Source organism: Theropithecus gelada, chromosome 5, assembly GCF_003255815.1.
Source record: "Theropithecus gelada isolate Dixy chromosome 5, Tgel_1.0, whole genome shotgun sequence".
Taxonomy (NCBI): Eukaryota; Metazoa; Chordata; class Mammalia; order Primates; family Cercopithecidae; genus Theropithecus; species Theropithecus gelada.
The window spans coordinates 52,729,113-52,742,898 of record NC_037672.1 but is presented as its reverse complement, the minus strand read 5'-3'; the positions used below and the strand labels follow the sequence as shown (position 1 = coordinate 52,742,898).

The 13,786-nt window shown below is 43.8% G+C and overlaps 1 protein-coding gene across 1 annotated transcript; it reads left to right on the top strand.

Moving 5' to 3' along the window:
• The first annotated feature begins 4,390 nt into the window (after positions 1 to 4,390).
• Positions 4,391 to 6,677, top strand: TIGD2 (tigger transposable element derived 2). Its single transcript, XM_025386111.1, has one exon. It carries the CDS (start codon positions 4,742 to 4,744, stop codon positions 6,317 to 6,319), a length of 1,578 nt encoding a protein of 525 aa, XP_025241896.1. The 5' UTR covers positions 4,391 to 4,741; the 3' UTR covers positions 6,320 to 6,677.
• The last annotated feature ends 7,109 nt before the right edge of the window (positions 6,678 to 13,786 follow it).

Genomic DNA, 13,786 nt, shown 5'->3' with positions numbered 1-13,786 from the left:
AGAGAGAGAGAGAGAATAAAGCTGTATCTCAACTGCTTACAGTCCCTCAAGTGTTCTTTCAACTACCCACCACCCATCCACCAACTCCCCTCAGACCCCAGCTGGGGTTGGAACCTAACAACAACCTACTACTTGCAATTGGCATTTGAAGTTGGGGGGACACTCCAGGCAGATGGTATCAGAATTGAAATGAATTATAGGATACCCAGCTGTGTCCAGTGGAGAACTGCTTGTAGTGTGCTGTGTTGGGCTTATAGTAGATGAGAAAGAGTAAATTGCCTTAGGTGCCCAACATTCTCATTTTTTTTTTTGGACCTACGTTTTTAAGAAATAGGCTTTATTTTTTAGAACAGTTTTAGGTTCACAGCAAAATTCCATAGAAGATAGGGAGATTTCCCATATACTCCTTGCCCCCACACATGCATAACCTCCCCATTATCAATATTGCCCACCAGAGTGGAACATCAGTTGCAATTGATGAACCTACCTTGAAACATTTTTATCACAGAGTCCATAGTTTCCATTAGGGTTCACTCTTGGTGTTGTACATTCTGTGCATCTGAACAAATGTTTAATGACATGTGCCCACCACTATAGTTGTACAGAGTAGTTTCACCACCTTAAGAATCTATTATTGACCAGGCAGGATGGCACATGCCTGTAATCCCAGCACTTTGGAAGGCCAAGGTGGGAGGATCACTTGAGCCCAGGGGTTTGAGACCAGCTCTGGCAACATAGCAAGACCTCATCTCTACAAAAAAATACAAAAATTACCTGGGCATGGTGGCACACACCTGTAGCCTATAGTCTTGGCTACTCAGAAGGCTGAAGCAGGAGGATTGCTTGAGCCTAGGTGGTTGAGGCTGCAGTGAGCCCAAGCCACGGTCATATCACTGCACTCTAGCCTTGGCAACAGAAGGAAACCCTGTCTCAAAAATACACACATATATATATACACACACATATATTCTTATGTATGTACATATGTGTATATACATATATACACACATGTTCTTAACATTTTTATTTATTTATTTTTATTTTTTTTTGAGACGGAGTCTCGCTCTGTCGCCCAGGCGGGAGTGCAGTGGCCGGATCTCAGCTCACTGCAAGCTCCGCCTCCCGGGTTTACGGCATTCTCCTGCCTCAGCCTCCCAAGTAACTGGGACTACAGGCGCCCGCCACCGCGCCCGGCTAGTTTTTTGTATTTTTTAGTAGAGACGGGGTTTCACCGTGCTAGCCAGGATGGTCTCGATCTCCTGACCTCGTGATCCGCCCATCTCGGCCTCCCAAAGTGCTGGGATTACAGGCTTGAGCCACCGCGCCCGGCCTACATGTTCTTAACATTTTAAGTCCTCTCCCCCTTGTGCTGTAATGTCTGTCATAACTAGCCACCCCTTCCCCCAACAAAAGGAGAAAGTTTACCCAATAAAAACTGTTTTGTGTAAAGACACAATTGCCTTGAGTAAAATCTTATTAAGTCGACTAAATATAATTGCCTTGAGTCAAGCGGTGTTTTGAGAAAATCAAGAAATGTGGGTTGTATCCAGATTTGAACTTACACAAGGTGATAAAAAGGGAAGAGCTGTAAGACATAAAACAGCAAAGTGGAGAATCCAGGAGGAACAGAGAAAAAGGCAAGTGGTATCTGGAAGAAAATTAAATCCTAGAGATACTGTGGAAAAGAGAGGAAGAGTAAGAGGCAGGATTCCTTTGTACTTAAATATCCTGGGACAGAGCAACTCCAGCAGACTTGGGGGTGAGGGGGAAAGGCAGGCAGCTGACATCTGGTTACAGGCTGCCTCATTTCCACATGGGTGGCAGTAAAAGTGCTGTTCTAGCAGTGTTTCATGCTCTTCACAGGTATAAGGGAAAACAAGAATTTTTTTTAAGTTATATAAAACTACCATGAAGTAAGTTATACTCTACCCAAAATAGGAAACCAGGATTTCCAGAAAGGGACTGACTTGTTGGAAGCCAAATGGAGGGCACGGAGGAAGGGAGGTCTAAAAGCAGGTATTCTCCAAAAGCCACTTACAACCTCACAACATAACTAGATCAAAGAATTTCTGTCATGCCAGAGAGTGGAAGGCTGCTATGTTGAGAAAGGCAATTGAGCGGTTCTGGCGGCGGAGTCAAACAGAAGGCTTGGAATCAACATCTGTTTTCTACAGTATGCTCGCTTTGATTTCCATCTCCAAGTTTCTGAAATTCCAGAAACAGTATATGGCCTTGTCAAAGAAATGACGAATTACTATGTTACTTTGTGTTAACGAAAAGGTTACATTTATGTTCATATGGAAGAGATGCTTCGCTGAAGAACTTTCAATTTTTCAAACTGTGACACGCACACACAAGACGGAAAGGGAGGCAGCCTGACCGCGTTTCCCAGGAAACAGGTGCTGCAAGGTGGAGTTGCACCGCTCCCTCCTCTGGGAAGGCGGTGACCCTTCCGTAAGTGTCTCCGTTGGAAACAAATAAAGGGAATCTCGGTCAAAGCGCAATTCCCTGATTCCACTTGAGAAGCCCCGGGCGTCAAGGCGTGGCAGGAAATTTACCATGACGCCTCCCACAGGCTCCCGCGTCTCCCAGGTGCTGTCGATTTTGCAAAGGGTCCGTCTCTAGAGCGACTGTGACGAGTTTCGGAGCATCAGCACCAGGGAGCGCTGACCCAACACTCAGCTCAACCGCCGCCCGCCGCGCCTCGGCACCCTGGGCTTGTCTGGTTGGGTGTTGCCGAGTGAACGCCCCAGCTCCTACCCCGAACCCACGTCCCCCGGCTCCTACCGTGCCTCATGATCCTCGCTTGGGCCAGCACTTTCCACGCGCGCTGACGCTGGGCTCCAACACCCGGACCGCCTCCGCACAGCGGCGCGGCTGCTGTTTGTAAACACGCCCCACGTGCGCTCCCCCTGCCCCATTCGCAGCCCGCTCCTGGCACGCAAGGATCCTCCGCTTTCCCACCCAGCCCTCTGGGGGAGAGATTTTAAAATTGCCCCTCCGGGAGAGAAGAGCCTCGTACGCAGACCCGGGCCACTGGGAAAAGCGCCAGGACAAGGCGAGCGTGTGCCGCCCCCTGCCGGCCAGGGAGGCAGTCCGGCCCGGAACGGCCAGGCGGTGAGTGGAACCCACGCGGCGCCCAAAGACGCGCCCCTGCGGGCCCCGCCCCTCCCGCTTGCTCGCCAGAGTCCCCTCCCCCGGGCCGCGTGCGCTCACCCGCGCAGGCCCCGCCCCCTCGCCGGCACAACGTTCTGCGGGGGCGCGCGCGTGCTCTCTAATCCCCCGCCTTCCGGCTTCGGCGGCGACGCTCGTCCCTCTCCGCTCGTCCCTCGCCGCTGCCGCGCCACCAGTGCCAGCCTCCCTCAGGAGACTCCATTTGCGCTTAGTGTGGTCTGGACGCCGCGCAGGCGGGCGCAGGGCGATGCCCGGGGCCGGCGGACTGGCGTTCCCTGTGCCAAGCGGCCGCCCGCTGGCTGGCTGGCTGCGGCAGTGACACCCAGGTCGCTGGCGTCCAGGCGGAATCCGGGCTCCGTCCGCGGGAGGAAAGACGTCCCGCGCTCTGAAGCTCGCCCAGCGGGGAGAGGCCCTCGCTAACACGGCTTCTCTCTGACCTCTTAATTTCAGGAGGTAGGCTCTTCAGGTCCCTCTCCCTGTCACCCCAGATTATGCCTAAAAGCATTATTTGTCGTATTTAGCTATCACATTGATAGGAGGCGTTAATTTTCTCAACATAGTTGCAGGATAGATGTGGATAATGCCACAGATCCTGATGTTGAATTGAAAGAAAATGTTTTTGGTATTTTCCTTTAGGTTTCGGAGCCTCCGAGTATCTATACAGCCCCCACAGGAACTGCTTCTGTTGGCCCATCGAGGATCGTCTTTCACCAGGATTATTGTAACGTCATCTTTACCGAGCCTTCCACCCCATAGCCTCTACCTGGGGTCCTCATTTCCACCGATGCAGTTTTTTTGATGCTTGCTTTAGTAATGTGACATCACATGTCCACTATCCTCCTTTCCAGCTGCCAAATCCAGTAGGTTTAAGTCGCTTTTAAAGTAGAGAGTTTTCTGCCTGTTCCACTTTCACCTTATTTGCACTGTTCACTTCTGTCGGGGTCATCTTCTCTTGCGTATGATTTCCACAAGCACTCACTTGCGCAACCTATAGCCGAGTCCTTGCCTAGAGAGACAGCATTCCATACAATCCACTGCTTGACAAAGACCGCATAGTCAGCGGGTGAGTTTTCCCATTGTATTTTCCTATATGTCAAGTTTACAAGTCCTCTCTTGACTTAAACTCTTTACTCCCTAGCACATTTCCTAAAATACTTCCACCTGAGATTTAGTGGCTATTTTTGGCAAAGAACATTACCTGCAAGGATGGCAAGAATTGAGTATGCAATAGTACTGTTTTAGAGGCCTTACTAGTACAGCACTGATTGAGTTTCTAACCTCTAGTGTGATGACAATTCATGAAACACCCTAAACCCTAAGTGAGGAGGAAGAAAGAAGGTAAGAGTTAATTGGAGCTAGGCTTTTCTGTAGGAAGTTTGTAAGTTTTAAAATAGCAAGTGGAGAGATTCATGTAGCCCTGGTCAGGAAATTGGTCATTGCACTATCCATCTAGGCCCTAGAAGTGAGAGGAGGAATCTTACGACCTCATTTTCTAGTTGCTTTGTATTCAAATCTTAGTTGTTAATTATCTTGTTCTAGTAATCAGCTAAAATATTAGACACTTAAAATGTTGGGGAAACGCAAGCGTGTGGTGTTGACAATTAAGGACAAGCTTGACATTATTAAGAAACTTGAGGAAGGCATCTCTTTCAAAAAACTTTCTGTGGTGTACGGAATCGGTGAATCCACAGTTCGTGATATTAAAAAGAACAAAGAAAGGATTATAAACTATGCAAACAGTTCAGATCCTACCAGTGGGGTATCCAAACGTAAATCTATGAAGTCATCAACATATGAGGAGCTTGATAGAGTTATGATAGAGTGGTTTAACCAACAGAAAACAGATGGGATTCCAGTGTCCGGAACGATTTGTGCAAAACAAGCCAAGTTCTTTTTTGATGCTTTGGGGATGGAAGGTGATTTTAATGCATCGTCAGGCTGGCTAACTCGATTTAAGCAGCGCCATGGTATTCCAAAGGCTGCTGGTAAAGGAACAAAATTAAAAGGAGATGAAACTGCTGCCAGTGAATTTTGTGGTAGCTTTCAGGAATTTGTTGAAAGAGAGAATCTACAACCAGAGCAAATTTATGGTGCTGATCAAACTGGATTGTTCTGGAAATGCCTACCATCAAGGACATTAACTCTTGAAACTGAACAAAGTACTTCTGGGTGTAGGTCAAGCAGAGAGAGAATCATTATTATGTGTTGCGCAAATGCCACAGGTTTACACAAACTTAATCTTTGTGTTGTGGGGAAGGCCAAAAAGCCCCGAGCATTCAAAGGCACTGACCTTTCAAACCTTCCTGTGACATATTACAGTCAAAAAGGTGCATGGATAGAACAGTCTGTTTTCAGACAGTGGTTTGAAAAGTACTTTGTGCCACAGGTACAGAAGCATTTGAAATCCAAGGGACTTTTAGAAAAAGCAGTGCTGCTTTTAGATTTCCCCCCAGCACATCCAAATGAAGAAATGTTGAGTTCAGATGATGGCAGAATAATTGTGAAATATTTGCCACCAAATGTCACAAGTCTGATTCAACCAATGAGCCAGGGAGTTCTAGCCACTGTAAAAAGATACTACCGAGCAGGACTTCTCCAGAAATACATGGATGAAGGAATTGACCCAAAAATATTTTGGAAGAACTTGACAGTGTTGGATGCAATTTATGAAGTGTCAAGAGCTTGGAGCATGGTAAAATCAAGTACCATAACCAAAGCATGGAAAAAACTTTTCCCTGGCAATGAAGAGAATTCAGGTATGAACATTGATGAAGGAGCCATTTTAGCAGCTAATTTAGCAACAGTTTTACAGAACACAGAAGAATGTGAACATGTTGACATTGAGACTATTGATCAGTGGTTCGACTCTCGGAGCAATGACTCAAGCTGTCAGGTGCTGGCTGACAGTGAAAGTGCCGAGGACCAGACCAAGGCTGCTGAGCAAAAGCCTTCCAGTAAGAGTAGAAAAACAGAGCTGAATCCAGAGAAGCATATTAGCCATAAAGCTGCACTTGAATGGACTGAAAATTTACTGGATTACCTTGAACAACAAGACGACATGCTTCTGTCTGATAAATTGGTATTAAGGAGGCTTCGGACCATAATAAGAAAAAAACAGAAGATCCAAAATAACAAAAATCATTAATAAGGCTCTTAAGTGTTTCAGTGTACTTGCATCTTTGTAACTGTCTATCTGCAGTGAAACTTTGCTTGTTTGAAGTCCTGTGGATTCCAAAGCCAAATACATTTTATAAATGATTTTAGGATTAGATGTCAATTTGGATTACTTAAATTACAACTCTTTAATGTTGACTCTAGTCATTGGGCATTGACATGTAACTTGTCTTTCTACTGTTTCTAATATGTATTATGTTAATTAGATCATAAGGTACCTGAGGCCAGGGATCTTGTGTCTGTTGTGCCTGAATTCGGCTTGTCTAATAAAGGCCCATGCACACTATAAGGCACTCAATAAAACCACATTTTTATGATTTTTCATTGAAGTTGAACTTCCAAATTGAAATATGTTGGGGGTAAGTTTCCATTTCCACAGCTTTTCCACTGCGAAAATCTTAAGAGTTCAGCAAAAATTGCACTTGAAGTATTTCACTGCAACTGCAGACAACTGAAGGAAAATAGAGCCTTAAATATTGCATTTCTGTACTAGCAGTATTTGGGCAATTAGCAATTCAGATCAGCCATCTCTTGAGAATAGTAAAGGAAGGGAAGTATGATTTAAATGTCCCAGAAAAAGGATTTGCACTTCATTTTTTTTTCCATCTGATAAGAGGGAGAGTTCCTAAATAGTTGTGGAAAGAATCCCATTCCTGTTCCAGGAAAATAGATTTCAGTTCCCAAACTATTGCAATTAGAAGAGGTAAGGGTTACATTTTATCATCTGTCCTTTCGGTTCTTTGTAGATGCCAGTAGTTTTTAATAAGCTATTTGACGTTTATGTAACACTTGAAAGCTTACAAAGTATGTATGTCATTTGCTTTCATACGGCATGTTTTGTGAAAACTAATACTGAGAATATAAGCGTACATCTAATTTGTGGAACCAGCACACGAATAGTAGACTAACATAAAGTAGAACATGAAGAGAGGCATTGTAGAGGAGTGCAGCTGCTGTGTGACCATCGGCAAATTACTTAACCCCCCCATCTGTTAAATACAAGTAATATCTGCCTCAGAGAGTTCTGTGAGGCGTAAATGAGTTGACATATGGATTTTAAATAATAGGGGCTTATAATAGGGCCTCGCTCGGAATATCATTGAGTGTTAGCTGTTACTGCCATTGTGGATATTGAGTTTCAGTAGTATGCTAAACAGATCCAATGTGTGACTCAAAGTGGGCTTGCTGCATTAGGAAAATCCTTCCAAGGAAGTGAGATAAAAGATACAAGTGGCCAGGCGCAGTGGCTCATGCCTGTAATCCCAGCACTTTGGGAGGCCAAGGCAGGTGGATCACCTGAGGTCAGGAGTTCAAGACCAGTCTTACCAACATGGTGAAACCCTGTCTCTACTAAAAATAGAAAAAACTAGCCGGGCATGGTGGCATGCGCCTGTAATCCCAGCTACTCAGGAGGCTGAGGCAGGAGAATCGCTTGAACTCAGAGGGCAGAGGTTGCAGTGAGCTGAGATCATGCCACTGCACTCCAGCCTGAAACTCCATCTCAGAAACAAAAAAATAAGATACAAGTAATTAGTTCAGCGGAAATGCAATAATGATTTCTTTCATTGAAAACTGAAGGGTTACTCTAACTGAAAAATCACTAACCATCCCCTGGTAGGCTTTGTGATGTATGCAGGCATTTAAGATATCTTTGGTAGAGTTATAATAGGAAATGAGAATGGAATTGTAATTTCTTTGGTCCAGTTGTGTTAGCACGTTGCTAATAAATAGATGTCGGCTTTGTTCATAGAAGAAAATCTAATACTGGCATAATTCATAATAAAATACCTTTACAGTAGATAAGAGCAATAAGGAAGGCACTTGGAATATTTCATCAAACTAAAGTAATACGGGATCAGTAGAAAAAGCAAAAGAAATATCATGGGAGATAGTGGTTACAGTAATTAGGCCCAGCTATATATAGGGAGCTCGTCATTTGGTTTGAGGGGACTTTAGAGCCCGCGTCTGATTATTTTTCTTTCGTGAGGATTATCATCAGTGTCTTTTGAGCTGAGCCTCTGGCTTCTAGAATAGCTTTTTCAGAAGACCTCTCAGAATATACTTTCTTTGGATAATTCATACATCACTATTAAAACACTTTCCTCAGTTTACACAATTTCACCTGCCTGATAGCCTTGAGGAAATACAACCCTGCAAGATAAGTCCTGAGGCTATTTGGCTTCCTGGAGACTTAAGGATTCTAAAACTTGATAAGGGTAATGACTTACATTTGAACACTGCTTTGCATTTTCACATTGCTTTTTGCTAACACAAACTTTGTTCAGTCGTGACACTGAACTGGTTTAGTCTCATGTTATATCATTAATCATAATATAAATTGTGCATTCTCATTCCACATTTCATTGTAATACAAAAATCTTAACCTCCTTGAGATATTGTAATAGTTCCTCTAGAAAGACACATCGTGGTAATCTTGGTTAACACTTGCCCCTTATATGTACCCTAGTTTGAAAAGCAGACATACGTATTCTCATTTGACTTTGTACACCTTAAAGGAAATACCTACAAATTCTGACTGTTGGTTAATAATTCTGACTATTGGTTGATTTTTAAAATGTATATGTTTTTTAGAACCTGAGAGACTAACAGAACTCAGACCAAATGGACAAAGTATTCGGCAACTAAGCATGCTTTTTTCACAAAACTGCAGTGTGAATATTTACTATTTCATAATTCAATCTCAGAGTAACACAGGGGTTGGTTGGAGAACTGGGCGCTAAATATAGAATTGGCAGGGCCAGGATCAGAAGCCATAGTCAATTTAAGCAGAATGATAGGGAGGACCCTGCACTCCAAAATTAGACTTATTCAGGAGGGCTGTGTTCACATATCACCTTAATATTTTCACAAATTGACTTTTTAAAAAATATGCGCACTATACATGTTAAGCAATAATATCTACAGAATTACAGGTCTTGATGTGCCAACTGAGATCTTTGTCTAATTCAGGTTAAATGTAAGAATTCTTATTTTTAAACTTGCCAAACTAAAACCTAAAATCAATTTTGTATACCTCATCTGCACACTTTAGAAACACTAGCCAAGCAGAAGGAGTAGGGTTGTTGAAGGTTAACAGATTGGAATGCAAACTCCAGCTTCTCCACTCTCTGTATAGATAATCTTGGCAACATTCTGGACCTCTCTGAACCTCAGTTTCCCCATATGTGAAAGAGTTGAAAGGTGAGCAGTCACATTCCAGGCATTCATAAACACCAGCTATTAAGCAATTCTACAGCTGTACATTGAGGACCCCTGGTCTTCAGGGTTGCCCTGGAGAATTCATCACAGCTCTTCTCTCACAGACTCTGTGCAGACCCCCAGGAAGCCCAAGCATCTCTTTTGAGGTCCAGGGCACTGACCCATCTCTGGGAATGCTGGCTGGGGTGTATGCATAGGTGGGCAGGCAACATGGAGTTCGCCAGACCCCAAGGACTGTAGCTGTCAGTCACCACAGAGGCCCATCTGTAAAAATGTTGAGTTATGGATAAACTTGTAACATCTAGTTTCTTCTAAGACCAACAAAAATGATACCTAATTATTTCCTGCATTTCAGAATATGTTGCTCTTCTGGAACTTATTTACGAAGAAAGACAGTCACCTTTGAGTGTAAAAAAAGGTAAACTCAAGGCAGTTTTACTCACCTGTTGAAGCCTTGACCTGAACTCAAGTGAGCCTCCCACATCAGACTCCCAAGTAACTGGGACTACAGGAGTATGCCACCATGCCCGGCTCTTTTTTTTTTTTCTTTTCTTTTTTTTTTTTTTTTTTTGTGAGCCAGCGTCTCACTCTGTTGCCCAGGCTGGAGTGCAGTGGTGTGATCTCAGCTCAGAGCAACCTCCACCTCCTGGGTTCAAGCGGTTCTCCTGCCTCAGCCTCCTGAGTAGCTGGGACTACAGGTGTGCGCCACCATGCCTGGCTAATTTTGTGTATTTTAGTAGAGATGGAGGTCTCACTATGTTGCCCAGTCTGGTCTCAACTCTTGGACTGAAACGATCTTTCTGCCTTGGCCTCCCAAAGTGCTGGGATTACAGGCATGAGCCACTGTACCCAGCCCATAATACTATTCATTCCTTGAACACATACATACTCTTTACTAATTTAGGAGAAAAAATAGGGTAATCCTTACCAAATTACTCAAAAACTATCTTTAAAGACATGCCGCTTTATTCCTTTTAAATATGTAAAGTAGGCCGCATGCGGTGGTTCATGCCTGTAATTCTAGCACTTTGGGAGGCCGAGGCGGGTGGATCACGAGGTCAGGAGCTCAAGACCATCCTGGCTAACATGTGAAACCCTGTCTCTACTAAAAACACAAAAGAATTAGACGGGTGTGGTGGCAGGCACCTGTAGTCCCAGCTGCTCGGGAGGCAGAGGCAAGAGAATCGCTTCAACCCAGGAGGCAGAGGTTGCAGTGAGCTGAGACCATGCCACTGCACTCCAGCCTGGGCAACAGAGCAAGACTCCGTCTCAAAAAACAAAACAAAATATATATATATATAGTAAATTGAAGAGCTAACAAAATGTAATCAAATAGTGGTTTTACTGGCCATACTTCTAATGATTTGTACGTAAATTAATTCTGGTAAGAAGTTTTTAGGTTGTTCAAGAACAGTTGTTTTTCCTGTTTGTTTGTACTATCCACAATGGGTTTTTGTTTATTTGTTTTTCTATATTTTATTCAGAGTTCCTTGGTTTGAACCTGGTGTCCTTTTTCTGTTCCAGGCATCCATCCAGGATACCACATTATGTTTAGTCATTGTGTGTTCTTAGGCTCCTCTTGGCTATAATAGTTTCTTAGAATTTCCTCGTTTTTGATTGTCTGGACATGATTACCTTGACAGTTTTGAGGAGAAGTGGTCAGGTATTTTGTAGAATGTCCCTCATACAATAAAAATTTTTTTAGTTCTTTATGCATTTCTTGCCCCCACTAACACAAAATAGATTGTGAAAGTGCCATGATTAAAGATACATTATATAAAGTAAAAGTATGAGAGAGAAAAATAAATTCTTATAAGGATCTGGGAATGCTTTTCATCACAAGTAACGTTGTCCATGAAATAATTAGTTGTGTTTGTGGTAGGATAGGGGGTGCCGCATGAAAATCAAGAGTGCAGGTCGTGTTCTAGTAACAGACTAATAGAATTGCAGTGTGCTGTGAGTAAGGTGCGATTAGAAGTAACTAAAGTTTGGCAGGGGCCTCAGGGCTTTTTTCCCTCCTGACACCAAATAAATGGTATCTTTTCCAACAACACTTCTCTAACTCTCTGACATCATCTGGGTGTCCTACAATTCTGACACTAACTATCCAGAATTAGCATCAGATTCCACAGATTCAAGGGCTCAGTCCCACAAGATTGCCCTCATTTCCGATGCCAGTTGCAAGTATCAGGCCCCCAGATTAGTCAGGGGTTCTCCCAATACTTCCTCAGACTTGATAATTTGGTAGAATGACTCATAGAACCCAGGAAAATGCTACACTTACTTGTAGTTTATTATAAAGGATACAAATGAACAAGTGATACATAGGGTGAAGTCTAGAAGGTTCCTGAGTGCAGGCTTTATCCCTTTGTAGGTGGGATGTACCATCCTAGTACGTGGATGTGTTCACCAACTCGGAAGCTCCCTAAACCCCAGAGGCATTATCGATGGCCAAGCTTTTCTTTTGTCCCATATCGATGCCAGGGGTGGTGTGACTGGCTGCCCTGGGTCCATCTTGTTCCTCAGTGGGACCCCTATGGCAAAGGGCTTTAGAGTCAGAAGACTTACAGCCAATTAAATATTTTAGGCCAAATGGGAATGGAGATGGGCAGGCACTCAGAAAATTCCTTTAAGCAGCATAAGAGACCAAAACCAAAAGCCAAAAAACCGGGTTACAAAATTGACTTGTTTATCTCAATAGTGCCTCTGGCATATGTTGACCATAAAAGGAATATGAACTAAAAAAATAAAATCCTAAGCCCCCCAACAGACTGAATGGACTCGCTCTTGGCCAAAGGGGATCCCCAAAACCCTGAAAATCTAGTTCAGGGTATGGCAGGAAGTGGGCATTGGACACACCTCATTGTGCCCACCCCCCTGTGAAATTTAGGAATTTAGGCCCAAGTGACCACCACTAACATTAAAATAGACATTGTAAGACTGACAAAACTGACTCTTGTAACAACAAAATACCAAATTATAAACAGGACCTAAGACCATGCAGGCAAGGGTTAAGTGACACACGCCTACACTTAAAGAGTAAGCTGGATGGGTGCGGTGGCTCACGCCTGTAATCCCAGCACTTTGGGAGGCCAAGGTGGGCGGATCACAAGGTCAGGAGATTGAGATCATCGTGGCTAACACAGTGAAACCCCATCTCTACAAAAAAATTACAAAAAATTAGCTGGGCGTGGTGGCGGGCACCTGTAGTCCCAGCTACTTGGGAGGTTGAGGCAGGAGAATGGCGTGAACCCAGAAGGCGGAGCTTGCAGTGAGCCCAGATTGCGCCACTGCACTCCAGCCTGGGCAACAGAGCGAGACTCCATCTCAAAAAAAAAAAAAAAGTAAGCTGTGTTCTAGTCGCTACAAGGGTTTTCTTTTTCTCTTAACAGTCAGACAAGCACTGGCCTCAAGCTCACTGGCCTCCAGCCCCTGTTCCATCAGCCGTAACTACAGATTTAATTAACACAAGACTTTAATAATTTTCACCTGATAGAAGACCACCGACTATGGACTAGTTCTAGCTGGTTTACAGAAATTGTACACTTGCGTGCCTTTCTGTCCTGAAAATACCTTTTAATGTATAGGGCCTAATTGTAATATATTTAAATATTAGGTGTCCACCCCAAAATGACATGGGTCATATGTTACGTGCATATTTGTTCAATTCACATGTATCAGGACCACCTTCATGAATATTCGTAGCCCCTCCTGCAACCTGTTGAATATGTAAGTTTAGCCAACCTGTTGTCATATTCCCATAGGACCTCCAAGCACAATTGATAGTGGGGAATGTGCACTATAAGACTCAGTGGTATGTGAACATCCTAGATAATTCTGGAAACAAATCCTCAGCCCTATAAGACATGCACAAGCAAATTAATGCTATGTCTTGTCCCACAATGTCCTAAGTCAATGGCTGTCTTCGTGATTTGGATCAGGGCCCTCCTGGTGAAAAAAAGTTGCTCATAATTTTAGCCATGATATAGAGCTAGGTTTATTCTGCCGCTATAGATTCTATTGCAGTTACACACTCACCATGATGCTGTAGCACATCTCTTCCTTAAGCCCATGGAGTCACAAATATTTTCCACTCCAAATGGTGAGGTTCCATTCCACTACCCCTTAACTGCACCCCGTTTCAGCAGGAAGTAGCTAGATGGAGCACGTCACCCCCTTTCCTTAGAAATGGAATGGAACTTAACAATGGGGAGTTGTA

Coding starts and splice junctions, on each gene's coding strand:
- TIGD2 (XM_025386111.1), top strand. CDS start 4,742: ATGTTGGGGAAACGCAAGCGTGTGGTGTTGACAATTAAGGACAAGCTT.